We start from the raw sequence: 27,505 nt of genomic DNA on the forward strand, positions 1-27,505 counted from the left end.
AAAGAAAGAATGTTGTTTCTGTAGGGGAATATTTGGAAATATTTCTTTAAAGGCAAGTTGTTAAAAATTTTTTCTAAAAATCTATGAAAGAGACAGCTAAAGGATTAGGGAAAGAAGTCATACAGTTGTAGGATTCTGTATTCCAATTGCTCCACAAGTGTCTTTAAAGAAACCAAACAAGGAGTTCCTGTTGTGGTTCAGCGGTTAACGAATCTGACTAGCATCCATGAGGATGCAGGTTTGATCCCTGGCCTTGCTCAGTGGGTTAAGGCTTCGGCGTTGCCATGAGCTGTGGTGTAGGTTGCAGATGCGGCTTGGATCCTGTGTTGCTGTGGTGCAGCTGCAGCTCTGATTCAACCCCTAACCTGGGAACCTCCATGTGCTGTGGGCGTGGCACTGAAAAAAAAAAACCCCAAAAAATAAAAAAAGAAGAAATCGGACAAGATATTTCAGACACTGCATTAGGGGTGAATTATAGGCAAAAAAAATATATCAACACCAACCAAATGACCCACACTTAATGCAAAGACTTCGGCCCTAATATTAAAAGCTTGGCCAGCAACTGAACCACATTTATGTGCTTCAAGTTAAAATCAAGGGTTTAAGATCTGTAAATGTTAATTTTTAAAATGATGATTTGCTTTCACTGACTTTTGTGGTAAACTGACCAGAACAGAGCTAGTGACAAGGGTAGAGAGCATATGCTGGGGTCCCGTGATTCTAGTTTCCTAAGCTGTACTCATGTAGAAGTGGGACCACAGACGGAGTCGCAAACACCTTTCCAGGTACACTGGGAGATCTTTACATGTCTCACGTGACCTGCTTTAATTTTTGAATTCTGATATCATTTTGATCTGCAGTAACTACATCTGTGCGTATTTTGTATAAATCTTCTCACTTTGAAGGCCTGTGTGTTCTGTTAGAGATAGTAACACATGTAGAGACAGAGGAATAACGTAGTGGTGATTTGGAACACGTGGTGGATGCTAAGTGGAAAGTATTATGATCTTGATTAATAGAGTTAAATTTTAAGTTTGGAAATCGGGGAGTGGGCAAGATCATTCACAATGAGACATTTGTTCAATATCTTCTTCTCCGAGTATCAATTAACCAAAAGGGATTAGTTCTACTCATCATGGGCTGTCTAGTTCTAGTTTGAACAGTGAGATTAATATTTATATATTATACTATGAATGAAATATAAAATTTTAACTAGTTGTTTCCAGAAGCTACAATGTTCCATTTCTTCAATAAGAGCAGGCTTAAATAGTCTTGAGTTTGAATTGAAAATTTAGTAGAGAATGACTTTATAGTCCTTGTTTGGCTAGTTAATCTTAAATTCAGCAAAGATGCTACTACAAAAAAAAAGCCAAAAACAAAAACCTGAAACTTACGTTTAACTATAGATGTCTGCCCAGAACATACATATATAAACCTCGTACTTATAAGTATACGTATCAGATCACCATTCTTTTTTTTTCTTCTTAGGGCCACATGTGTGGCATATGGAAGTTCCCAGGCTAGGGGTCAAATTGGAGCTGCAGCTGCAGGCCCATGCCACAGCCACAGCAACCCCAGGTCCAAGCTGCATTTGTGACCTATACCACAGCCTGTGGCAACACCAGATTCTTAACCCACTGAGTGAGGCCCCGGATCGAACACACATCCTCATGGATACTATGTTGGGTTCTTAACCTGCTGAGTCACAACAGGAACTCCCAAACCATCATGCTTAAACAAATGAGCAATCAAACCATGGAAGGCCAAATCATAATGGACATCCTGATCTGAGCTATCTTCCCAGTACTGTCTTTGCTGGGGGATGGGGTGGGTTAGCATCACATGGGAAGTCAGGAGGCCTGGAGTTTAGGTTGGACCCTGGCCTACCCTGCTGTGTGGACTTAAGTGAGTTCTTTTAACTCCTTGGCTTCATTTGCTAAATCTGAAAAATGAGGTGGTGGGCAGTTCTTCCTAAAATCTATCTCCAGCTCTAAAATTCTAGGACCCTGTTATTGCAATAGCAGAAACACATCTATGGCTTTTGCTGAGAATGGCTGTGTACTAAGCCCTTTCCATGTAACCACTCCTGTAATCAGCACAACAATCCGAAGAGCAGATATTTTGGTACTGGTCTTATTTTACAGATGAAGATGAGGCTCCGAGAGGCAAGTTGTGTGTCTCAGTCACATAGCTGGGAGGAGAAGGAACAGGTTGTGGAAGCCCAGGCTCCCTGGTCCCAAGCTTAGAGCCTTAAGCGCATATGAGTCATACAGTTATATGACAAATTGACAAAAGCCAGGACACACCAGTCTCCAGAACTGCCTTTTTGTAAAATTTCAGGCAGCTAAATATCTCTAGCTGATTAACAAGTCTTTTTCTTTGTGGGTGGTCAGTATGGGCTCCTGGAATTGGATGTTGCTATGGCAAAGAGAAACCAGAAAGACCTCTACAGCAAATAACGTAAGCTTGAACTTCAAGAGCAGAAACAAGGCTAGTTTAGATCAGCAGGATTCGAGAAACCAGTCACACTAGGTGTTGATAGGAGCACAATTATGAAAGAACTTGAAGGCAAAAATCTGTTCTCCTAAGCAAAGTGATCTAGAATGATGGCATGAAACCAACCAAGCCACTGCAAGGACAGAAGCAAAGGCTCTTGTGTAACATGGAAAGTCTATTCCTGGCTTCAAAGCCACATTGGGGAGCTTCTCAAACTTTACTGCACATATGAGTCACTTGGGGGCCTTATTAGAAAAGAAGATTCAGTAGATATGTGTGGGCCTGAGACTCTAATGTGTAAGGGGCTTTCAGATGAGGCCTGCGCAGGTGGAACGTGGACCATGCTTTATGAGTAAAGATGAAAGAGCCTAGATGGTCTCAGAATCTGTAGAACTCAGTTCTGCAACTGTCAGCTCTGGGGCCAGGGTTAAATCTTCTCATCTCAGTTGTGTCAAATCATCTTACTTGAATACTTCCTTTGGGCTCTAAAATCAGCATTTCTAATGATGACCTTTCTCATTCAATCCTGCCCTGAGTTCCTACTTGCAGGATCAATAAGAAAAATAAAATGCCTCTCCCTCCTGCCTCCCCCCACCCTAGGTCTCTGCAATGGAAGAGAAAAGGCTCAAGCCTCTTTGCAGGTATTATGCAAAGATAATGGGCTCTCTGTCCACAGGTAAAACTGCCTGAAGACAAATGATGTGCAAGAAAGTGATTTAAATTTAAGGCTTTCTATTTTGACCAAAATCTCTTTAAGACTCACTTGCCAAGGCAATGGGATGCTGGCTAAGGTATCAGGATGGATCATAACACAATATTTTAATAGCTTACTATGGGGGTTGAGGTGGGCTTGGCTATCTTAATCATCTAGGCCTGCACTGTCCAACAGGAGGGCCATTAGCTACATGAAGCTCATGTGAATTGAAAACACACATTGGCTTTTGAAGGCTTTGTATGGACAGGAGAATGTAAAATATGTTAATTTTATATTGATTTCATATTAAAATGATATTTTGGGTTAAAAAATGTTATTTTGGAATTTGAAAAGTTACATGTACCCCGATGTTCATTGCAGCACTATTTACAATACTTAAGACGTGGAAGCAACCTAAATGTCCATTGACAGATGAATGGGATAAAGAAGATGTGATAAACACACACACACACACACACACACACACACACACACACAAAATGGATTATTACTCAGCTATAAGAAAGAATGAAATAATACCATCTGCAGCAACATGGATAGACCACACTAAGTGAAGTAAGTCAAACACAGAAAGATAAATATATGATATAGCTTATATGTGGAAACTAAAAACTGCAAAACCCCTCCAAAAAAATAAACTTACCTACAAAACAGAAATATACTCGCAAGCAGAGAAAACAAACTTATGGTTACCAAAAGGGAAAGGGGCTGAGGGGGAGGGATAAATTAGGAGTCTGGGATTAATATATACATGCTACTGTACATAAAATAGATAACCAATAAGAATCTACTGTCTAACACAGGGAACTATACTTGCTATCTTGTAATAACCTATATGGAAAAGAATCTGAAAAAGAATATATATATGGATATAGCTGAATCACTGTGCTAGCTATGTACCTAAAAATAACATGACATTGTAAATCAACTACACTTGAATTTTAAAAAGTGATGTATTGGGTTAAAATATTATTTTATTTAAATTAATTTTACCTGTGGCTAATAGAAAATTTTAAAATACATCTGTGTCTTGCATTCTGTTTCTCCTTGGCAGGGCTGATCTAGCCCCTGGCTCCTCCAAGTGTGGTTCTTGGACCAGTAGCATCAGTATCAAATGGGAGCTTGTTGCAAAGGGAGAATCTGGCCTCATCTCAGATCCACTGAATCAGAGTCTACATTTTCACAAAATCCCAGGTGGTTTCTGGGAACATTCAAGTTCAAGAGGTTCCCACAACAAACTGGAGTAGGTGTTTGGGCTGCTGACATACACGAGTGACATCCTAAAAGGGTTTGGTGCTTGCTGTATTTTCTAAACCAACATTCCAGCAAGGCAATGGAAACAGTTAAAAAAATTTAAATTATTATACAACTGAAAATATATACATTCAAATTATATTATACATAAAAAATTATGTACATATGCACGTATGGGGGAAGGAAGGGATGCTGTTTCATAGAGGCTACCTTAGTTACTTCTGGGTTTTCAGCCACCATGTACGTGAAACTGATGTTCACCAGATCTGTACCACTGCAGACACAAACTATCCGCCCTTCCAGATCATTTTCTGATTTCCCAACAGCTTCAAGAGCAGCCAAAATTTTGGGATCCTATAGAGGGATACAAATAGGAAAAAATACATTAAATCACAGAGCATGGCAGAAATGCGGTAAAAAGAAACTACACTTGATGTAAAAATATACATTCGGGCCAACATTCTCTTTTTATCTAAAAATGCCCAGATATCGAGTGCTAGTCTAAAACCTACAGGGGTAAAATCCATAACATTTTACATTTGGGAATTTGGGAAGAAAGGCATCATTGGGCTTCAAGGCCTCTTCAAGGAGACTGAACTCAAAACCTTTGGCCAAGACAAGACTTACCAGACCCTTATCATCGCCTCACCCATCTCATTGTAATGCCCCTCCCCGACCTTGAGCAATCTGGTCGCTACCTCCTGCCCCCTACTAGGAAAGGAATGTGGCCCACTCTCATTCCACCTCTCTAGGGGCCTTATAAGGCCCCAACCAAACAGCAAGACCCCTCTTTCCCCAACCAATGAGCAGGTCATGAGGGTGTATCAAGAGACCTCCCCTTTCCCTGGGCTATAAAAACAGACATGTCCATGGGCTCAGTGTCTGCTCTCCCTGGATCATCAGGGAAGTCATCCCATTGTGCTTGCAGCATCTATCATCTTAAACTCTTCTTTCTCTTTGGGGTTGGCTCCCCCTGATTATCAGGAAGTCATCCTGTTGCATTTGCAGCATCTCTTATCTCAATACATTCTAATTTCTCTTCACATTGCCATCACCATGCCGGAAATTCTTCTTCTGACCCTCATGCACAGACCATGACAGGTATTATAAAATTATTGATTTAGAAGACTGGGAGGGAGTGTCTTTGCATTTCTAGATGTAGTTATTGGAGAACCCGGATGACTATGGCAACAGAACAGAAAGGCTCTGACTGGGACCTACTTGTGTCTACAGAGTCAGAGGTTTCTCAAGATGGCTGCTGGGGAGTCACAGGAAGATGCAGGGCACTGCCAGGACCTGCAACCACAAGGCTTTCAAATAGCCAGGATACAAAGAGTATGTGTGCCTCTAGGAGCGTTGGCATCCTTGTTTGGAATGAAAACTGTGTAAGTTTACCCTAATTAGCAAATAAAATAGAGGCTTTGTCCTCCAAAAGAACTCAGGGGGAAAATGCCAACACAGTCACCCAGAGATTTTAACTAACATCAAAGAAGGTCAATAAAGAGCAAAAACAAAAACAAAGCAAGGAACATAATTTCATTTTGAACACCTGAAAACGTGCAGGGCTATTACGGAAAAGGGAATAAATGCTGTGCTAGAATATTCTGGGAAAAAACATCTTTTAAATTCCTAGCATCGCTATGCAAACAGCTTCTTATTCAAACAAATCAATCACTGTGAAGAAGGCTGATTTATGCATTCTGTCATTCTTTTTTTCTCTCCGAGGCAAACCAGCCTTCAAGGTGAGCCAATGTGTGCGTGCGCAGGTGCACAAATATGAAGCTACCCAAGCCATTTAAACTTCCACGTCAACCACGGACCAGAAATGACTCAGTATTTGCTACAAAAGAAGGCTGGGCGGGGATTGCTTGTCAAATTAATTTCTGAGTTAAGGAAACTGTTGATTTTGATGCTGGTATCACACTAGCATTGTCATTTTTAAAGGTTAATAACGATGTCTAATATAACAGAACAGAATGTAATCCAAATCACCCAACCGTTATAGATGAGATTTCTAAACTGTGTCTATTCTTCATTCCCAGCTGATGATATAGGGGCAGTAACAGGTTAAACAGCATTCTGTGTTTAGAAGAACAATGAACACCAATCACTGGTACCTTTGGTGTGGCTCCCAGACGCACACTGTTGATGAGGGAACATTCTAGTACTTGTCCTTCCTGCAAAGACAGAATATAGCACACAGCAGTTAGCCTGAATTCTGCTAGACTTATGGCACAAACAAGATGATTAGCACATGCTTTGGATGATGAAGTCAATGCTGATTAGGGTCAGGCAGAAAAGGGATTAAAAACAAATAATAATTATAATGATAATTTCCAACAATCAGAAAAAGTCAAGACTGTTTCAAATATATATATGAATGCAACTCTGAATAATTATTTGTAAAATGTTTATAAAATGTTTCCTTTATGCATGTAATATTATTAATATAATTTATGTATACTATTAAATATATGTGTACATGAACTATTAAATTGGGACATGCTAACTTTTATATAACTCTGATTCTACTTTTTGTAAATTCAGCTCAAAGGTTGATTAAATGTGTTACATCCTGGTGTATAACCACATGAAAATGCCCTTCTTCTTTTGGCCACTCTTGAGGCATGCATGGAGAAATTCCCATGCCAGGGATCAAATCCTTGCCACATTGGGACCCTTGCCACAGCAGTGACAACACTGTATCCTTCACTCACTGAGGCACCAGGGAATGCCTTTTTTTTTTTTTTTTTAATGCCAATGCACCTCTGAAATTTCAGCTTCTGGGAAACTTTTCTAACCCCCAAGATTTAAATCAGACTTACCTAATTTTTGTTGTTGTATTTTTGTTTGTTTGTTTGTTTTTATTTTGCTTTTTAGGGCCACACCTGCAGCATCTGGAAGTTCCCAGGCTAGGGGCTGAATTGGAGCTATAGTTACCAGCATTCGCCACAGCCACAGTAACGCCAGATCGGAGCTGCGTCTGCGACCCACACCACAGCTCCCAGCAACACTGGATCCTTAACCCACTGAGCAAGGCCAGGGATTGAACCCAGGGATCGATCCTGGTTGGGTTTGTTAGCCATTAGCCATGATGGGAACTCCAAGACTTGCCTGTTTTAAGCTCTTGTAACAACCTGACTTTCTCCTTCACAACTCTCAACGGCTTGTAACGTTTTGTCTATTTTTGGATGCCCACTTTGATTGCAGGCTGGAGGCTATGAGGGCGAGGGACATGTCCTTGACCACCACAGTATCCCAAGTGCTTGGCACATGGAAGTACATTTCTAAAAATCTTGAATCAACAGAGAGCACAGGGTCTGTGCCCTCAAGAGGCACTCTGTCACTTGCTGAGAAATAAAATGCCTTAACCCTGACAGCAGGGAGGAACAACTTGCTCTTTCTGTTGCCATACCTTGCCTTCACTTCTCCAGGTCAGAAAGAAGCCAAATTCGTCCACTTTGAAGAGGCAGTTGGGTTCAAACACAAAGGATTCCTGTTCAAAAGAAATGTGTTGATCTGCATGAACTCACACCATTTTGAATCTAATAAAAATGCAAATATCTTTTAGCCTCTAAACAAAGGAAAATGTATCCTAAAGCTAATGACATTTCTTACTATATATGTAAAGTTTTCATTTTGAAAATTTCTTGCATTCATTTTTTGCATTGAAAGACTGATGAATTTTATACAGCATCTTCTTTAGAGTAGTTTTAATAACAAAACATGCTAATACTTTGACGGAGGAGGAATGTTCTCTAAAATCTTGGAAGAAGACCTCCTGGAAGGAAGAAGGGCTCCCAGGTTCTGGCCAACTGGTCTCCCTTCAAGAAAGAGGAATTGTTGCCCATCTCCAACATAGTGTCAGAAATCAGGGGTTAATTCCTTCCTTCCTTCCTTCCTTCCTTCCTTCCTTCCTTCCCTCCCTCCCTCCCTGTCTGTCTGTCTGTCTGTCTGTCTGTCTTTTTAGGGCTACACCTTTGGCATATGGAAGTTCCCAGATTAGGGGTCGACTTGGAGATATAGCTGCTGCCTTACACCACAGCAACACAGGATCTGAGCCACATCTACGATCTACACCACAGCTCACGACAATGCCAGATTCTTAACTCATTAAGTGAGGCCAGGGATTGAACCCGTGTCCTCATGGATACTAGTTGGTTTGTTACTGCTGAGCCACAACAAGAACTCTAGGAGATAACTTTTTAGATTACTCTTTTTTTTTTTTTTTTTTGACTATACAATTTAGCATTCAGAGGTTTACTCAGAAAATTCCTGAACTTTCTGCTTTTACATCCAACCTCATTTGGTGTCCCATAAACCAGGACTTAAGTCAGATTTTGAGCTACTCAAAGAACAGTCCTGGGACCAGCAGCATCGAAATCACCTGGGAGACTGACTAAACTGCAGAATCTAGGGCTCCAGGCCAGACAGACTGAATCAGAGTCTCTGGGGTAGGAACCAGAAATCTGTGTTCCAACAAGCCCTCTGGGTAAGTCTAATGTACATGAGACTCTCAGAACTACTGTTGTGGACTTTGACATTAGGAACTCTGCTGAAAATTTCAGAATCAAAACTGGAATCAGGAAGGAATGTTAGCCAAATGGAGGGGCCTCAGAGCAACTAAACTGTATTTGCCAAGGGATTCCTGGTCTTTAGCAAGAAAGCACCATTGTTCTTAAGAACACCAGGAAAGTTCTATGTCAATGAAAGAAAAAGGGCATTCAGGAAATGAACCCAGATGCCCTCTGCACTCTGTTTGCATTACATCAAGCCTTGGCACCCACGTGGCACCAAATCCACACGTTCGTCTCATGATCTAAAGAACTTGTCCTCCTAGATAATTACAGCACTGCAAATAGTGAACCTGCCTGGCAAACAGGAGCAGGGTGTGACTTCAAACACTAAAGAGGAAAGAGCAATTATAGGATTAAGATTTTAAGCGTTGTCCAGACTCTCAGGTTCACCCATCAAAACATATCTTTCTAAATTCCAGGGAAGCAACAACATTCATCATGGTAAATCCAATGTCAAGATACTGGGCCACCTAGAGTGTCAGAATTGAGAGTCCCAGGGGCCTTGAATTAAGCCAGCCTTCAAATTTGTTTGGGTAGTTTTTCTGACAGATGAAGAATTATCATACGTATTTCGACTCTGTCCCAGGTTCGTGCTCAGCACTGTAGTCACAGCGATGAGTAAGACGAAGGAAGGGGCAAGGTGCTTGACCTTTGTTTTTGGAATCAAAACCCAGTTCTGCCACTTATTTACTATTTACTTTCTCTTACAAAGACCCTTTCTAAGTCTCAGAATCCTTATCTAACAAAAGGAAGTATTTACACCTCCCTTTTAAGGAACGAAGTGAGATGGTAAAGTACTTTTGCGTTTCTACAATGACACTGAATCACATAAAGTTCAGCAAGTGGTACCTTGTATGGTTCAACTTTATTACTTGTGATGAAAAATTATTAACAAGATGAAATTTATAATCTGTGAGGGTTTTGAGCCACAAAAACACACTTGACGGTTCAATGTTTTAGAAAAGGCTCGACCCAGCAGTTGACATTTTTGATGGGTCTCAGAGGATGAGCAGAAGTGATCCCAGTGAAGCAGCCTGGCAGGTATGTAGGTCTGGCCTGACAGTGGGGCCTTCTGAGGAGCTGAGGTGATTGGGACATCTTATGGGGATGGCAGAGAATGACACTAGACACATCAATCAGGCTAGGCGAGAAGGGTGCTGTATGTCAAACAAAAGGTATTAAATTTGACCCCAAAGGCTATGTGGAGTCTTCTATCATTACTGATGGAGAAATGACAATAATCAGTTAATTAAATTATAAGAATGAATGCATTTTAGAATACTTCCTAAGCAATATCCTCATGGTAATAGTTTCAGTGTTCAAAAGTATGACCTAAAATGGTATTTTCAGAGTAGACCCACAATGAATCAGCTACCATCATTATTATTTATTTTCATGCATCCTATCCAATTCCAAATAAGGATATGAGATGATCCATGAAATATACATGATAAATAACAATGATTTTCCAGCTTATTTTGAGGTGGAACTTTCAGTTCCTTGGTCTTATCCGCAAGGATTTTTTTTCTTTCCTCTTCTCTCAATTACTTAGTACTCTCAGACCCTACCGTCACCAGGTAGAAATTAGGATTCCTAATTCTTGGACACTTTCATCTGATCCTTTAAACCCCTAGCTCTAGATTTCTCACTCTCCTATATTAATTTGACTTCTTGCAACTTCCTATTCATTAACCCTGCCAATCTCTTACTAACCACTAGATTTCTTTTACTTTCATCTTTGTCTAGCTTATTGCTATGATCCAATATTACAATCACTCCCTCATAGACACCCTCAACTCCTATGTCTCCTTTCTGTGTTCCTGGCCAAAAAAAATAAGTCCTCCTTTCCATATCTTACCACTGAACTTAACAAAGAAAATCACAAAACTGGATTGTCTGGCTTTGGTTTAAATTCAAGATTGCCAGCTTCAAATGGATAGCCAACATGAATTTCAATCTTAAAAGGTTTGACACTTTTTGTAAGGACTACCTTATTGCTTCTTTTCAAACCTCTTTACTCCCAGCCAATTACTGTGCTTCACTGTTTAAAGGGAACTCATCAGATGAGAGCCTTTTTCTGTCCTTCCTCCTAATAAAGCATGCTTTCTCCCATCAAAGGCCATTCCCCTACTTCTGCTCCAGTTCCAGTCTTCATCCAGATTCCATCCTCTTTCAGTCTTGCGCTTATCACTTAATACACATCAATTTTGTTAGAGAAACACCAGCATACAAATGTGTTCTAGCTGTCCCGACTTCCTCCTTCATTTGCTGGCTCATGTCTCTGATCCCCTCTCAGAGCATAATATCATGAAGAGTTTGCCTTTAGCTACTGTCTCTACTATTTCTCTTGCATACTTTCTCTGACCAATTCCACCTGCCTTCTGTTTCTATCATTTGCTAACATTTCTTTGCCAGGTTCACTATGACTTACTTTATGTCAAATGCAGGTGCACAAGTTCCTTTTCTCATTTGATTTATCTCTGAGCAGTTGACTAGTATTCCCTTCTTCTTGAAACACTCTGCAATCTTGATAACCTGGTTGTGTTCCATTCCTTTCATCTCATTTCCTCCTACACCCAACTTCTACATGTTCCCTAGGAACTGGCTCTGGGAATTCTCATGTCCACTGTGTTCCTAGACCTTTAAACCCGGAGCTTGAATACCATCTCTTTCTTCATGACTCTTAAATGTATAACAGCCGTCCAGCTCTCTCTGAGCTCCAAATTCAGACATATAACTCTCCACTTGACCTCTCCACACAGATGTCTCAAAATTAACAAGTCCATAACTGAATTCTTCACTTCTCACCCTCTCTCTCCAGGACTCTCCATCACAAGACTTTCTGAGCTCAATAAATGGCACTAGTATATAACCATTCATTGACACAAAGAGCCATCCTTGACTTTCCATTAACAAATTCATTTTCATAGCATTTTTCATATATATCCATTTTACTCCATCTCCACCACCACCACCTTGGTCCAAACCATCACCATCTGGCTCATGGATGATTTTCCCACTCCCCACGCTTTCTTCCCATGGCAGCCAGATTCAAACTTTTAATCCATTCATTAAAACTACTTAATAGATTCCCATCATATTTAGGATTAAAATCCTAACTCCTAGCCTGGCCTAAAAGATCCTATATAATCTGGGTCCCAGAGACATCATCTCATACCACTTTCTGTCTTTGCTTTCCTTCTTCACTATGGCCATTAGGACTCTTTTCCTTGAACTTCTTAAATGCTTCCAACCTCAGGGCCTTTGCATGTGCTGTTCCTCCTGCCCAGAAGTCTCTTCCTACTGTCCTTAGCATAAGCTGCCTCCTCTTCATCCTATAGACCTCACCTTAATTACACCCTCTTCACAGAGGCTTTCCCTGCCCTCCCTAACAGGCCTCTCGTTTTATTCTCTAATACAGTATCCTGATTATGTCCTTGCCTGCAATAGAGTCCACAATTATTTCATTTCTCTGTTTATTGATTTATTGTCTGACTCCCACATCAGAGTTTAACCTTCATGACAGCAGACTCCTAGAAACTTTTGTGTCCACATTTGTGTTCCAAGCACCTAGCATGTCAAAGGGACACTGAAACTACATTTATGAACTTAAAAAAAAAAAAAAAAGATTTTTTTCAAATGAAAAAATATAAAACGCAGGCCAATATATGAAATGTAAGCACGAAGTTATTCAAGTTGAAGAAGAGGCTGCACTAGGCCTGGAATTCTTCAGTCCCTAGAGTTGCCACTGAAAGACAAATATGAGGGCATCAAACGGTAGCTGTCTGCCTAGAAGAAGCAGCACCTTTTTCTAATTCATACAAACGCATCTTCGCAGTTGGGTGTGGCTTTGAGGGACTCCTAGGAATCCCTGTGGAACCAGAAGCATTGCTTGAATGAGAATGCAAAGAGATCATTTTCAAAGTGGGATAAGAACACTAGGCAAGGAGAAGAAAAAAAAAGCAAAATTGCAAAATAAGGATAGAGTGAAAGAGCTTTAAGAGATGCTTGTTATAAGGTCCTACACAGTGAAAACAAGATCCCAGTTTGGCTCTGGGCTCCCTGGCAACAAAAGCAAAAAGGGAAAAAAAATGTCATTTACCAAGTTCCATTTGGTTCATAGATAAAAACATAAGATGTTAAGAAAGGCAGCAACTGCCAGAACAGAAATTCTCCAGTGAGACCTCTGAGAGGCCCTTGACAGATGCTAACGACAAGGTTTCCAACGAAGCCCACAATAAGCTTGTCAACTGTAACTAGAAAGTTCTCCGAACAAATGGGTTCAAATTACCCACGAAAATCGGAGAGTAATCTGAGGGGTACGTGACAATCTGCTGAAAGGAACTGAAACCCAACCGATTAAGATTTCTCTCCAACTTCGATTAACAAACAGAAGGACCTGACCCTTTATGAGTAATGACACACAATCTCTCTTCTTTACCCCTAACAGCAATTTTAAATTTCCCACAGGTACCTACTGACCAGAACTGGGGCTGTGGCCCAGTGATTACATTGCAGCAATTACCTCCCTCCAGACCTGGGCACTGCAGGGCAGCTGGCAAAGGAAGCAGTGGGGTGGGGGTGGGGGGGCTTTTCTCCACAACCTGTTCCTCCTCTCCCCAGTTAACAAATGGTGGAAGGATTCTCTGGTAAGGAAGCAAATGGTAGTATTTTCTTCCGGGGGGCTCAGAATTTCCATTTTCGTATGACTTGAGTTAAAACCCTGAACAACCATTCTTTAGTGTTCAAGTTAACGCATCCAGCCCAACACACCTTTCCTTTGGCCACTGGGAGAGAATAAAAGGAATAGGAACTGCTTCCGTGAAGGCAGACAAGTTGGGGGGCAGGGGGGCCTTTTGTTTGGAAGAGGCAAGAAAAATCACTTTTGCTGCAATCACAACAACTGGAAGGACGTCCTCCCTCCAGGATCCCTGTTATGAGGGGCTTGTGCCCTGAGGGGCTTCCGAGCTGCTGTCCCCATTTCACCAAGGAGAGAGTATAAGTAAAAGCTTTGTGGGAGTTCCTGCTGTGGCACAGGGGCTTAGGAACCCAACTAGTATCCATGAGGATGTGGGTTTCATCCCTGGCCTCGTTCGCTCAGTAGGTTAAGGATCTGATGTTACCATGAGCTGTGGTGTAGGTCACAGATGTGGCTTGGATCCAGTGTTCCTGTGGCTGTGGTGTAGGCTGGAAGCTGCAGCTCAGACTGGACCCCTAGCCTGGGAGCTTTCATAAGCTATAGGTGCAGCCCTAAAAAGACCAAAAAAAAAAAAAAAAGAAAAAAGAAAAAAGAAAAAGAAAAATCTGTGTGTCTCAGCATTATTTTGAGTGTATTTTCCCCCAATACATGCTACTTCGACACTATTCAATATCACAGTCTCTCTTTCAAAGATTCAGGTTCAGGTGACTTTCAAAATGACTTAGACTGAAAGTATTTTCTTTTGATTTCAGTTTTAAAAGTTATTTGGTTAAACAACATTTAATCCCGTTCTCTGGCATACTGTGATGGAGGAGGAGGAACTTATTTGGGTGGGGTTTCCAAGTAAGAGGGGAGAACGGGTGGTTGATTTTATTTTAACTGGGATTTGTGGTTACTTCTTACCTTCCTCTCCTGCCCTCGCCCCCACCATCATTCCCTAAGTTCATTGAGAATGACTTTCTACTGGGGGGATCTCCACCATCAAATTAGGGAAGAGTCAAGTCTTACTACCAAGGAGGGATAGAGATTTGGGGCTGGTTAATAAATGTGTTGATCTCTCTTTCTTTCTTTCTTTTTTCCTTTTTTAGGGCTGCACCCATGGCATATGGAGATTCCCAGGCTAGGGGTCTAATTGGAGCTGTTGCTGCCAGCCTACACCAGAGCCACAGCAATGCCAGGTCCGAGCCGTGTCTGCAACCTACACCACAGCTCACAGCAATGCCAGATCCTTAACCCTCTGAGTGAGGTCAGGGATCGAACCTGCAACCTCATGGATACTAGTCAGATTCATTTCCACTGAGCCACGATAGGAACTCCCCACTTTATTTCTATTAGATGTTCCCTGTTCTGGGCCTCTTTTGGGCTTGTGATTGGATGGCTAGATTTGAACACAAAGAGAAGGAAAACAAGTGAGAGTTTTCACATTCCATCCCATCGTGGGACTTGTGGTTTCTCGGAGGGCCCAGACCTTGTAGCTTAACATTCCTGGGTTTGAATAGCAGCCTCCTCACCAGGCATCTGCCAAAGAGTCGTGCCATTTAATTTCCCCAAGCTTGACTTCTCTCATCTGTAAATTGAGAAAACTGATACCATCCTCACGGGGCTCTCAAAGTTGAAGAAGCTTCAGTGCCTGGGATGAGGTCCATGCTGGAGAGATGGTAACAGCTATGAGAAAGCAGCTACTGTGTAATTCAGGGCTACAGCCATACCCTGGCCAGTAGACATTCTGTGATGTTGCAAATGTGCCAGAGGAGCATAAGCGACAAAGAAGCTGCGAGGGCCACGTGGGCTTAGGAAGCCCTTGACATGTAGCTAGTGTGACACTGAATTTTTCAGAGACACTGAATTCAGAGACACTGAATTTTTCATTTTCATTTGTATAACCGTGTACGATGTGTGGTTACCATATCAGACAAGAAGTGTTTGAAATAAAGGGAAAAGCTATTTGGAGGAGAGTCAGTTCCCTAAGGTGACAGTTGATGAGGAACAGATCTGGATTCAAACTGGTTTCTCTGATTGCAAAGCCTGGTCTGTTCAACTCTGTCCACTGTGACCAAGCAGGTCCCCCTCTGCCTAAAATCAGTGAGGTTTTGGATTGTCAGCCAATGGCCACGGCCTCCCGTAGGCTTCACCTTTGGATAAACATGAGACTCCTTGTTTCCTGGTTTGATAAAAACTGGAGGAAAAGAAAAGGGCTTTGTTAAGGCTGGAGAGAGACAGGGAAGTCTGAGTTAGGGAGAGGCCATGAGGGGTCTTATCAAATATAAATAACATTTATGAACGACTACCACCAAAACAGTACTAAGCACCAGGCAACGCTCTAAGCATGTGTACACGTTAACTTATTAACCTCCCAGCTTCCTATGACGGAAGTACTATTAGTTTCCCATTTTACAGAGGAGGCCATTGAGGAATGGAAATTAAGTATCTTGCCCAGTGCTGTGTAGGTGATGGGGCAGAACTAAGACTATCGGCTACACTGAAGCACACATTTGAATGGCCCTTGCTTTGAGATCCCTAAGGAAGAGGGTGACACTGTCAGGGAGTGGAACCAGGTAGCTGCTCAGCACCACCCCTGAAGGAGGCTTTGCTGTTGCCCTTGTCACCAAAGGCCAGTACCATCAATTGGGTCAGAAGGGCTTTAGAAATGTTCTAATTACCTAATTTCTTTCTTCCCTTTCTTTCTTTTCTTTCTTTCTTTCGTTCGTTCATTCATTCATTCATTTTTGTTTTTGTTTTTTTAGGGGTGCACCCGCAGCATATGGAGCTTCACAGGTTAGGGGTGGAATCAGAGCTGTAGCTGCCGGCCTACACCACAGCCACAGCAACTTGGGATCCGAGCCATGTCTGTGACCTACACCACAGCTCACGGCAATGCCAGATCCTTAATCCACTGAGTGAGGCCAGGGATTGAACCTGCGTCCTCATGGATGCTAGTCAGATTTGTTTCTGCTGAGCCATGATGGGAACTCCTAATTACTGAATTTCTTAAGGATTCCCTAGGGAACCTCATCAATGGTACACTGTATTTATTACTGGGTTGGTTGTTGGAGGGGGTATCAGAATTTTTTCTTAGATCCTAGTATAAAGGAAAATTGTTTTTGCTGATCTGTTGCCTTTCTTGCAATATGATGGACACTTGGACTGTTTCTTTTTGGTATCGCTCTGGCCACCAGGATCACAAGGAGCAAATCTACAGCTCACGTCTTTAAATTTTATGGGACATTTTTGCTACCCATAGAGTAGCTACCTGCTAATTTTCTCCCTAATCTGATGTACCGCCCAGGTATTTTTGTTTTGTTTTGTCTGTCTTCAACTTCAATCCCTAATGCATTTTATCTAGTAGTATATATTTTGGCATTTCAGCTGACTTTGAGATGTGGAGGAAACACATGTAAATAAACACAAAACCCGTTTCATGAACACTCAAAACTACTGCGCACTTTACATTGGTTTTAGGGTCAGACAGATGTTGAATCTTTGGGTCTTTTAAGGTTTGCTAATTTGAGATGCTAATTTGAGATTCCTTCTCCTTTTCTCTCTTGGAAGCACCTCTGTTGTGGGCATTTCTTTTTTTAAAAAAAAATTTTATAGCCACACCTGTGGCATATGGAAGTTCCTGGGCCAGGGACTGAATCCAAGCCACAGCTGTGATCTACGCTACAGCTGCAGACATGCTGGATCCTTAACCCACTGTGCCACAGCGGGAACTCCTCTGGCGCAGGCATTTTGAGGCCAAACCTGGATGATCAGACTTCGCACTGACTCTTGCGTTATAGTAGGACACTGGGACAAGCTCCCTGATTCTTGCCAGACAACACTTTTAGAAGTGATTCCTAAGATATCTGGCAACGACCTCTCCGATTGTAGAAAGAAGTCAACAAAACATGCCTTTCGAAGGAGTGAATAGTCACTCAAGAAAGTAACTTTCTGGGGAAGGAAAACTGTCAGGTTAGTCACAACAGGTGCTGTAGCAACTTAAATAAGGAAACATTAAAAAACAGCTTATTCAGAGCCAGGGAGGCAAAGAAGTATTTTTTTAACAAACATTTACAATAAATATTAAAAACATATATCACACACACACACACACACACACACACATATCCTGCCCCAAAGCTTCTTTCCTTGAGCCAAGTTTAGTCAGGCTGCTCTGAATCTTATTGCCAACTAAGTCTTGATTTTCGGACTTCCGTATTTGTCCTTGCATTGCCCAGTGTTAGAATCCTGCTAGGATGGTAATAATCAAAATCCCTCACCCTTAATATCTGATCACTCTTGATATCTTATCTGGTTCCTCAACCTTCACCAGCACTCAGGTGATGTTTCATCATCCTGGCTTGCCTTCAACAAGAATCCTATTAGGCTGGTTTAGCCAAAATCTTTTTTTTTTTTTCTTTTTGTCTTTTCTTGAGCTGCTCCCACGGCATATGGAGGTTCCCAGGCTGGGGGTCTAATCGGAGCTGTAGTCACCGGCCTACGCCAGAGCCACAGCAACACCGGATTGGAGCTGCATCTGCGACCTACACCACAGCTCATGGCAACGCCGGATCCTTAACCCACTGAGCAAGGCCAGGGATCAAACCCACAACCTCATGGTTCCTAGTTGGATTCGTTAACCACTGTGCCATGACAGGAACTCCCCCTAGCCAAAATCTTTTTTTAACCTGATGTTTCCTCTTGGTAACTTTTCATCCATTGATGCCCACCAACTCCTTGGCTATAAATCTCTTTATCTTTGTTGCATTCAGAGTTGAGCTTAATCCTCTCCTGCAAAACCCTTCTTGTAGTAGGCTCCAGAAAATAGTATTTTAACTAGTGTCATGGATAATGTTTTAACATTCTATAAAAACACAACAGGCAGTTTCTGCTGTGGCTCAGAGGTAATGAATCCGAATAGCACCCATGAGGATGCGGGGTTCAATCCCTGGCCTTGCTCAGTGGGTTAAGGATCTGGCGTTGCCATGAGCTGTGGTGTAGGTCACAGACTCGGCATGGATCCTGAGTTGCTGTGGCTGTGGCATAGGCTGGTAGCTGCAGCTCTGATTTGACCCCTAGCCTGGGAACTTCCATATGCCACAGGTGCAGCCCTAAAAAGATAAAAACAAAAACAAAAACACCATCAGTTCCATAATAAATTATAATGAGCAAGGGATTAAACATACAGTAATATAGAAGACATATATCTGAAGAAGCTGATCAAAGAAATAATGTTTTGAACTATCACTAAATAGAGATGACAGCCCCTGATGAATAGAGTCATTGAAAGGAAAGGAATCTCAAATGATTTCCATGAAACTTCCTTTTGAATGTCTGCATTGATCACTTAAATAGTCCAGCCTGTAAAAATGCTTTTCTTCTCTTTTTAGGGATGCACCTACAGCATATGGAAGTTCCCAGGCTAGGGGTCAAATTGTAGCTGCAGCTGTAAGCCCACACTACAGCCACAGCAATGCAGGATCTGAGCCTCATCTGCAACCTACTCCACAGCTCAAGGCAATGCTGAATCCTTAACCCACTGAGTGAGACCAGGGATCGAACCTGCATCCTCGTGGATACTAGGTGGGTTCTTAACCCACTGAGCCATAACAGGAACGCCTAAAAATGCTTTTCTTGACATTAGCTGCATGAGATGTCACTCTCTTCCCACTTTCATCTTCTGAAATAGCTTAGGTTTAGGCTTCAACCGTACACAGTCCCCACTGGCTCTTAAGGGCAATCCTGGCTTTATAACTTTTTACTGTGGCTAAGAGAGCTGCAGAAATCATGGGAACAGGCACACAAGGACCACTGCTACTTCCAAACTAGAGAATTTGGCAGTAAGCACAGACTTGGCTGCAGAAAACTGCAGTTCATGTGGTTAGCATGTGACTCTCCTACCTCAAGGGGAGAGCTGCTGCATCAGTTGGGTCCCCTAGGAAGAGACACCAAGACAGGGATTGAGCGTATTAGGCATTTGTTAAGGGAAATGTCTATCAAAGAGAAAGGGGAGGAGAAGCAGGGAGAGCCCCCAAACCGCAAGGCAGTATTAATACCTGTGAAAGGACAGGAGGGAGGGAGGAGGAGTGGGTAGGAAGGGTCTCAGACTGCAGTACAGCTCTGAGAACATTTCCTCCAGGTGGATAGGAGCTCCGGGGCCAGGACTGCCAACCAGAGGAGCCTCACCTGGGGCAGCAGGAAAGGGCTGGCTCCCTTCTCTGCTATATCACTCATTGGCTGGGAACCTTGGATGAACACTGTAGGGGTAAGGATGCTGCAGCTGGAGGTTGTCCCGACTTCACTCCTAGTGATGGTTTTTTCTTGGAGGGAGATATTTCTTTACTTATTTAATTGAAACATAATCTATTTACAATGTTGCCTTAGTTTCAGGTGTACAGCATAGTGATTCAGTTATACATATCTATGCTCTTTTTTGTTTTTTTTTAAGGGCCGCACCTGAGACATATGGAAGTTCCCAGGCTAGGTGTTGAATTAGAGCTACAGCTGTTGGCCTATGCCACAGCCACAGCAATGCTGGATTTGGAGCTGCATCTGCGACCTACACCACAGCTCATGGCAACATTGGATCCTGACCCACTGAGTGAGGCCAAGGATCCAACCCACGTGGATACTAGCTGGATTCGTTTCTGCTGCACCACAATGGGAACTCCCTCTATGTCTATTCTTTTTCGATTTCTTCCCCTTATTTCATTATATATTGAGTATAGTTCCCTGTGCTATATACTTGGTCTTTGTCGGTTATCTATATTGTATGCAGAGCTATGTATCTATCTGTTCATCCCAAGCTCCTAATTTATCCCTCTCCCCTTTCCCTTTTGGTAATCATAAGTTTCTCTTCTATGCTTCTGGGTCTACTTCTATTTTGCAAATAAGTTCATTTGTATCATTTTTTAATAGACTCAACATATAAGTGATACCATATGGTATTTATCTTTTTCTGTTTGGCTTACTACACTTGGTATGCTAATCTCCAGGTCCATCCATGTTGCTGCAAATGGCATTATTTTATTCTTTCTTATGGCTTAGTAATATTCCATTGTATATACTAACTAGATCTTTATCCATTTCTCTGTCAATGGACATTTAGGTTGCTTCCAGGTCTTGGCTATTGTAAATAGTAGAACAATGGGGTTCATGTGGCTTTTTGAACTATAGTTTCTCCAGACACATGTCCAGGAGTGGGACTGCAGGATCATATGGTAGCTCTATTTCTATTTTTCAGAGGAACCCCCATCTCCATATTGTTCTCTTGGAGGGGGATTTAAATGACACACTTTCATGGTTGCCACAAATGGAATCTCCTGCTAACCTTTTTCCAGATCCCCCCAAAGGAGCTCCAGTTCCAGTTCCTTGGCACCTTGAAAATGCCTTTAAAATTGGGAACCACTTAAATAACAATCAGTTTGAGTCCTGGATAGGTAAAAAAGGAATGGCTGGATCATCATGGATGCTTATTAAATATCTGTGAAGTGATGAATGAATTTCCCATTGGGGACAGAGCAGCAAATAAAAACAAAGTATCTGTTTCTTGGCTTATATATCCTGGGGCGGGGGGTGGATTTTGACAATGAACAAAAGGCAAGCAACTAATATCTCAGGAATTGATAAATGTGAAGAAAGAAAATCTAAATGATTAAGAAGTGTGTTGTATGTGCATGTGTGTGTGCATGTGTGTCTGCACACATGTGTGCACACAACTTTTTTAAGCATGTTTTTTACGTAAATCATGCAGGCCTCTTGGATGAGATGACTTTGAGAACTAGAATGCAGTGAGGAAGTGAACTTAGAACTGATGGCACATGGGGAAGAGCAGGAGCTGCAAGTTCAAAGGTCCGGAGGTTGTATGCCTACTATTTCCAGGGAACATCAATGGCACAATGAAGTGAAGGGCTTGTAAGGCACTGGAAGAACTCTGGAAATTATTTGGCATGAGGTAGGAAGCCACTGAAAGTTTAAAGCAGAAGAGGGGTTATGCTCTGACTTACATCCTCAAAAGATTCATCTTATTCCTCTTAATGGCCCTATGAGGTAGGTATGTATTATTGCCCCCATTTTCTGGACAAGGAAGCTGTGGCTTAGTGTCTAGTGGGTTTAAGACTGGCTCATGGTCATATCTCTTGAGCAGCAAGGCCAGAATTGAAGTTAATGCTGTTTATCTCCAAATCGATACCCTTAACCAACTATGTGTATTTCAACCTTCAAGAAAGAACCCTCTGCCAAAGATTTTATCCTAAATACCACTTAAGTACAAACCCTTTTTTAAATTTGCAAACAATATCCTGGCAACTTGGCTCCGGTCAGCATCGTCTTGGCATCTCACCCAAGTTAAGAGAACCATTTGCCCTTTTAGGTATTTGGAAGAAGAAAATCCATAGCAGAAGAGCAAGGAAGGCACCAGTACCATTGTCCTTGAATAACCCTTTAGTAGGAAGAATACGAAGGCTTAGATGCCTGGGAAGCTCTCCTGGCTCAGCCCATATGCTTCATTAACTGTTTTTTGTTTGTTTGTTTATTGGCCGCACCCACAGCATGCAGAAGTTCTGGGGCCAGGGATCCAACCTGTACCACAGCAGTGACCCAAGCCATAGCAGTGACAATGCTGGATTTTTAACCCACTGAGCCACATGGGAATGCCATTACATTTTTTGATGAGAAACGATTCAGAGCAATTGCTTACTCTTTATGGCTTTAAAGAGCAAGTAGTTTAAAAATCATGTGTTCTTATTAATTTAACAGAGTCAATATTCTATATTAAAAGACAGATTTTCCTGCTAAGGATATGCTATATCTGTTTCTATTGACTGGAAGGGAATGTAAAGAAAGAAAGACAGAAAAGAAAGGAAGGAAGGAAGGAAAGAAAGAAGGGAGGAAGGGAATGTTATGTACATTTATTTTATATAGTACATTTTATCTAGTTGTGTGCCACCCCTAATTAAAGACTAAAAATGTCCTGGTTAATACTTTTTTTATCCTTAAATGCTGATTTTATTGGTCATAAGGTAGAGGTATTAGTGTTTTTAGGGGTGCTCATACAAGGGGCAAATATATGAAAAATAATTGTTTTGCCTATCCTCATTTCTTTAACAGAATCAAATTAAGAACTTCTGGCAGTAGTAATATAACAATTATGGCCTAAAATGGATACAGCAAGTGGGTGACAAGAGAGTTTAAACAGCCTTCATTAATGAACTATGGAAAGTTTTTTTAAAAAAAGGTTTTTTTTTTTTTTTTTGGCTTTTTAGGGACGCACTCACGGCATATGGAGGTTCCCCAGCTAGGGGTCCAATCGGAGCTGTAGCCACTGGCCTACACAAGAGCCACAGCAACGCTGGATCCTTAACTCCCTGAGTGAGGCCAGAGATCGAACCTAAGTCCTTATGGATGCTCGCCGGGTTAACTGCTCAGCCACTGACAGGAACTCCAATTTTTTTTTTTTTTAAATCATACATATTTCCAAAAAATACTTCTTTGTGTAGGGGAGGAATAAGTTTTCCTCGGCCGCTTAGGGTTTCTTGCTGGGTCTGAAAATTAAACTGAAAACGAAAGATTAACTGGAGAAAACCACACACATGTATTTAGTATGTTGAAAATAATGCGGGAGCCTTCATAAGGAAATGAGGACCCAAAGAAACAGTCCAACTTGAGTATTTTTGTGCTAGGTTTGAGGAAGAGTTGGACAGTCAGTAGAAATATGAGAGTCAGGAGTTCTCATCATGGCTCATCGGAAAGGAAGCCAACTAGGGTCCATGGGGACGTGAGTTCTATCCCTGGCCTCACTCAGTGGGTTAAGGATCCAGGGTTGCTGTGAGTTGTGGTATAGATTGCAGACGTGGCTTAGATCCAGCATTGCTGTGGCTGTGGTGTAGGCCAGCAGCTGTAGCTCTGCTACGACCCCTAGTTTGGGAACTTCCACATGTTGTGGGTGTGGCCCTAAAAAGACGTATAAAAAAAAAAAAAAGAAAGAAAAGAAAAAGGAACACGAGAGTCAAAAAATCTGAGGTATGTGTAATAAAATGTGGGAGGCTGGTTAGTAAGGCCTGTTTGTTCAGATTCTTGAGAGTCCCATTCTCTTCAGAAGATAAGGCTGCTCCTTTCCTCCAGGAATTAGGAGAACATCTCACAGGTGGGTTTTACGATCTGTTTCAGGTTAGAGGAGAGTATGTGGGAGGGTCAGTGACCTTCTTGCCTCTGCTGTTTTCACAAACTCCTTCACCTTAAAATATTCAATACACCAAAGGTGCCATATTTGGGGATGGCATATCCTGAACCCCATCATTTGCAAATGGCAGCCACACCAAGATTTCAAGTCATAGTATGGGTAGCTGATTTCGTGTATGTTTGTTTTACCAAGACATCAGTTCTAGAAGTGGCTGTGTCCATTATAACAAGTTGGATAGTAGGCAATTCCTTAACTGACTGAAGCTTGTCTTTCACCTGTATAATGTGGAAAGCAATCTCCTTTAATCCTCACAGCCACCTGCAGATTTAAGGAGACAATGGATGTCGTGTGCTTATTAGCACTGTGCAAGGCACCTAGAAGAGCTCCAGAAAAGCTCAACTCGCTGGAAAAAGAAACTGTCTCTTGTATTGAACTGTTTTCCCCTGTTCATCTGAATTGCCTGTTTGGAGAGATTCATTGTAAAGGACTTTAAATAGATTTAATTTTTTTTTCCCTTCTAAGGAAGTCTAAAATGCCACACCTCGCCCTATGCCTAGTGGTTCATCAACTTGAGCTGCATCACAGGATCGCCCAGAGGCTCTTAAAACCCAGCCTGCTGGAGGCCACCGCCAGAATCTGTTTCTGATTCAGCTGGTCTCGGGTGCAGCCTGATAAATGGCACTACTTTTTTTTGGTCCTTTCAGACCCTCGCAGCACATGGAAGTTCCCAGGCTAGGGGTCGAATCAGAGCTGCAGCTGCCAGCCTACACCACAGCCACAGTAACACCAGATCAGAGCCTTGTCTGCGACCTACACCACAGCTCACAGTAACACTGGATCCTTAACCCACTAAGCAAGGCCAGGGACTGAACCCACATCCTCATGGATACTAGTTGGGTTCATTTCCACTAAGCCACGGCAGGAACCCCTAAGTGGGACTTCTAACAAGTTCTCCAAATGCTGCTAAAATTGCTGGAGGGGACCAAACTTTGAGAACCACTGCAGGCTCACTAATATGGAATCCTTCTGCTCAGCCTGTGACAAGCTATGTCACCTTGGGGCAAGGTGTTTAATCAACTATGGGAAGCCTTGGTTCTGCAATCTGTAAAATGAGGCTGCAAAGACCTACCTGCCAACAGGGTTCTTAATGAGGCAGAATGAAATAAATGGAGAGCATTTAGCCAACAATACCACTTGTCAAGCACCCCGTGAATGTTCATAGTGGCAGATATTTCCACTGTTAGCACTGAAAAGCACCCTCTCTAAACACAACCCAAACCAGTAACAACATGGGAGAGTTCTCTGATGGCCTAGCAGTTAAGGACTCGGCATTGTTGCTGCCCTCTCTTGGATTTGACCCCTGGCCTGGGAACTTCCACGTGCCATAGGCATGGCCAAAACAAACAAACAAATCAGTAACAACAATTTATCATCATTTTTAGGACCAAGGAATTGACTCACATGAAATTCAGTTTAAAGAAGTATCATTTTACTATTCAAGATGGGACTTCAACATGATTCACTTTGAAATATGCTGTGTATTTCAATTGACTGTTCATTTGCTCACACTTGAAAGAACTCTATTAATTCAGTGGCCAGGCTGCAAGCATGAAAGAGTGGGATCCTAAAGAGAATGCAGCCAAGAGGTCCCCTGGGCCCCTTTGCCAGCAGCCCAGAGATGTGCAAGGCTGCACTAATTAAGGGTGCCCCGGCTACAGCCACCGAGGTCCTGCTCACCTGCAGCCATAGTGAGGCTTAAAGGAGGAAATGTTGTGCATTTTCCTGTTTACACTTTAGATAGAACAGAAGCAATAAAGAATTAGCCCTATTAGAGTTTCGTCGTGGTTCAGTGGTTAATGAACCTAATCAGTATCCATGAGGATGCCGGTTCGATCCCTGGCCTTGCTCAGTGAGTTAAGGATCTGGTGTTGCTGTGAGCTGTGGTGTAGGTCGCAGACACGGCTCAGATCCCATGTTGCTGTGGCTCTGGCACAGGCTGGCAGCTACAGCTCCGATTCGACCCCTAGCCTGGGAACCCCCATATGCTGCTGGTGCAGCCCGAAAAAGGCAAAAGACCAAAAAGAAAAAAAAGAAAAAGAATTAGCCCTGTCATTTTAGCCACTGATTTCAACTAGATTCTTTAGGACAGCACAGTAATACTCCAGAGACTTATACAGCTCCTCAGCTCACTCCTTATATTTTATTTACTCATTATTTATACATTTTCTTCTTATTCTGTATTGTTTCATTGTGTTTCCACAAGCTCCTTGTAAACTGAACATCAGCCCACATTTCCTTCTCTTGTTTCCTAGTGGATGCATGTCTCACCTTCCCATAATAAGTGGCCCTTCCTGGCCCCTTACACGGCACGCCTCTCAGGTATGAGAGTTTTCCCTGGGACTGACTCAGACACTATTTCACGGGTGAGAGGCTTCTATTCCTCCGGGGAATAGAATTATCTTCCACTTTTGTGAAGAAACGTAAACCCAGAGAAACTTTACCGAAGGGGGGAAGAAAAGCTAAAAGTGAGAAGAGTAAAGAGAAACAAATATAACTGGAACATCTTGGGAAAGAAAGACGAGAGCAATTGATTACACAGCCAAAGCTGATCCAATTATAGCAAAAAGGGAAAGACACTGAGGATGACTAAACTGAAAATTTCATAATACATTCATAAGAGAAAATGATTGAGCTAAAAGTAATTATCTGAAACTGAAGGCACCATCATCATCAATTTGTTATCCATTTCTACCTATTATCCATCCCCTCAAAGTACAGCCCCTGTGTTTGCAAATAAAATTTTCTGGGGAGGCAGTCCATGCACTCATTTACAGACTGTCTAGTGTTCTATGGCTGCTTGTCTGCTACAAAGTTGGGTAGTTGTGACAGAGAATGTATGGCTTGCAAAACCTAAAATATATAATATCTGGTCCTTTGCAGAAAAAGTGTGTTGACCCCTGTTCTATGCCTTTGCAACACAAGATAAGTGATGACATCAAGAGTACCCATGGCAACTATGGTTGATTGCTGGTCTTTCACCCCTCCCTGGATCTCCATTCCTTGCAATGTGACTTGCAGCCCCTCCCACCAAGAGGTGGACTGTCTGTCATTCCCCCTTCCCCCCACCTTGCTTTGGCCTAGAGCACGCGTCAGGAACATGGCTGTGCTCAAGAAAGATCCAGCCCCATCTGCTTGCAAGAGGATGACAGACTGGGTGGGGTGGAGGTGAGACAGTCCTGCTAAGACCATCCCAGATCAGTCAGCCCCAGCAAACATTTGAGGGTGCCCAGTCCAGTCTGGATGGCTGACACACCAAATCAAGGACAAAATAAATCGCTGCCATCTTAAACCACTGAAAGGGCTAGAGTACCCCAATAAATGCCACTTTGCATATGGATTATTTTGAGCTGAAGGCAAATGAGAATTTTGTTGATGCAGAAAAAAGCCTTGTCAGAACTCCCCTTACCTAATTAAAAGCAGAAACCTCTAAGAAATAAAGACTTCTATAAGTCCCCTGTACAGGGAGTTTTGTGGCCATGAAGAAGACAGAGAGTTGGCACCAAGATGAGTCTGCACAAACTTTACTAAAATAACACCTGTCTTCC

The 27,505-nt window shown here is 42.2% G+C and overlaps 1 protein-coding gene across 7 annotated transcripts in view; it reads right to left on the reverse strand.

The window, feature by feature from the left end:
- PLCB4 (phospholipase C beta 4) overlaps positions 1-27,505 on the reverse strand; it is a 485,858-nt gene that overhangs the window by 161,595 nt on the left and 296,758 nt on the right. For all 7 annotated transcript variants that reach the window (XM_047771687.1, XM_047771685.1, XM_047771688.1 and 4 more), the window contains 3 exons: positions 7,881-7,961; positions 6,583-6,642; positions 4,676-4,819 (listed from right to left, as the gene is read on the reverse strand). In XM_047771687.1, the coding sequence (XP_047627643.1) occupies positions 4,676-4,819; positions 6,583-6,642; positions 7,881-7,961 (285 nt within the window). The remainder of the gene's footprint in view (positions 1-4,675; positions 4,820-6,582; positions 6,643-7,880; positions 7,962-27,505) is intronic.

This window comes from Phacochoerus africanus, chromosome 3, assembly GCF_016906955.1.
Source record: "Phacochoerus africanus isolate WHEZ1 chromosome 3, ROS_Pafr_v1, whole genome shotgun sequence".
Classification (NCBI taxonomy): domain Eukaryota; kingdom Metazoa; phylum Chordata; class Mammalia; order Artiodactyla; family Suidae; genus Phacochoerus; species Phacochoerus africanus.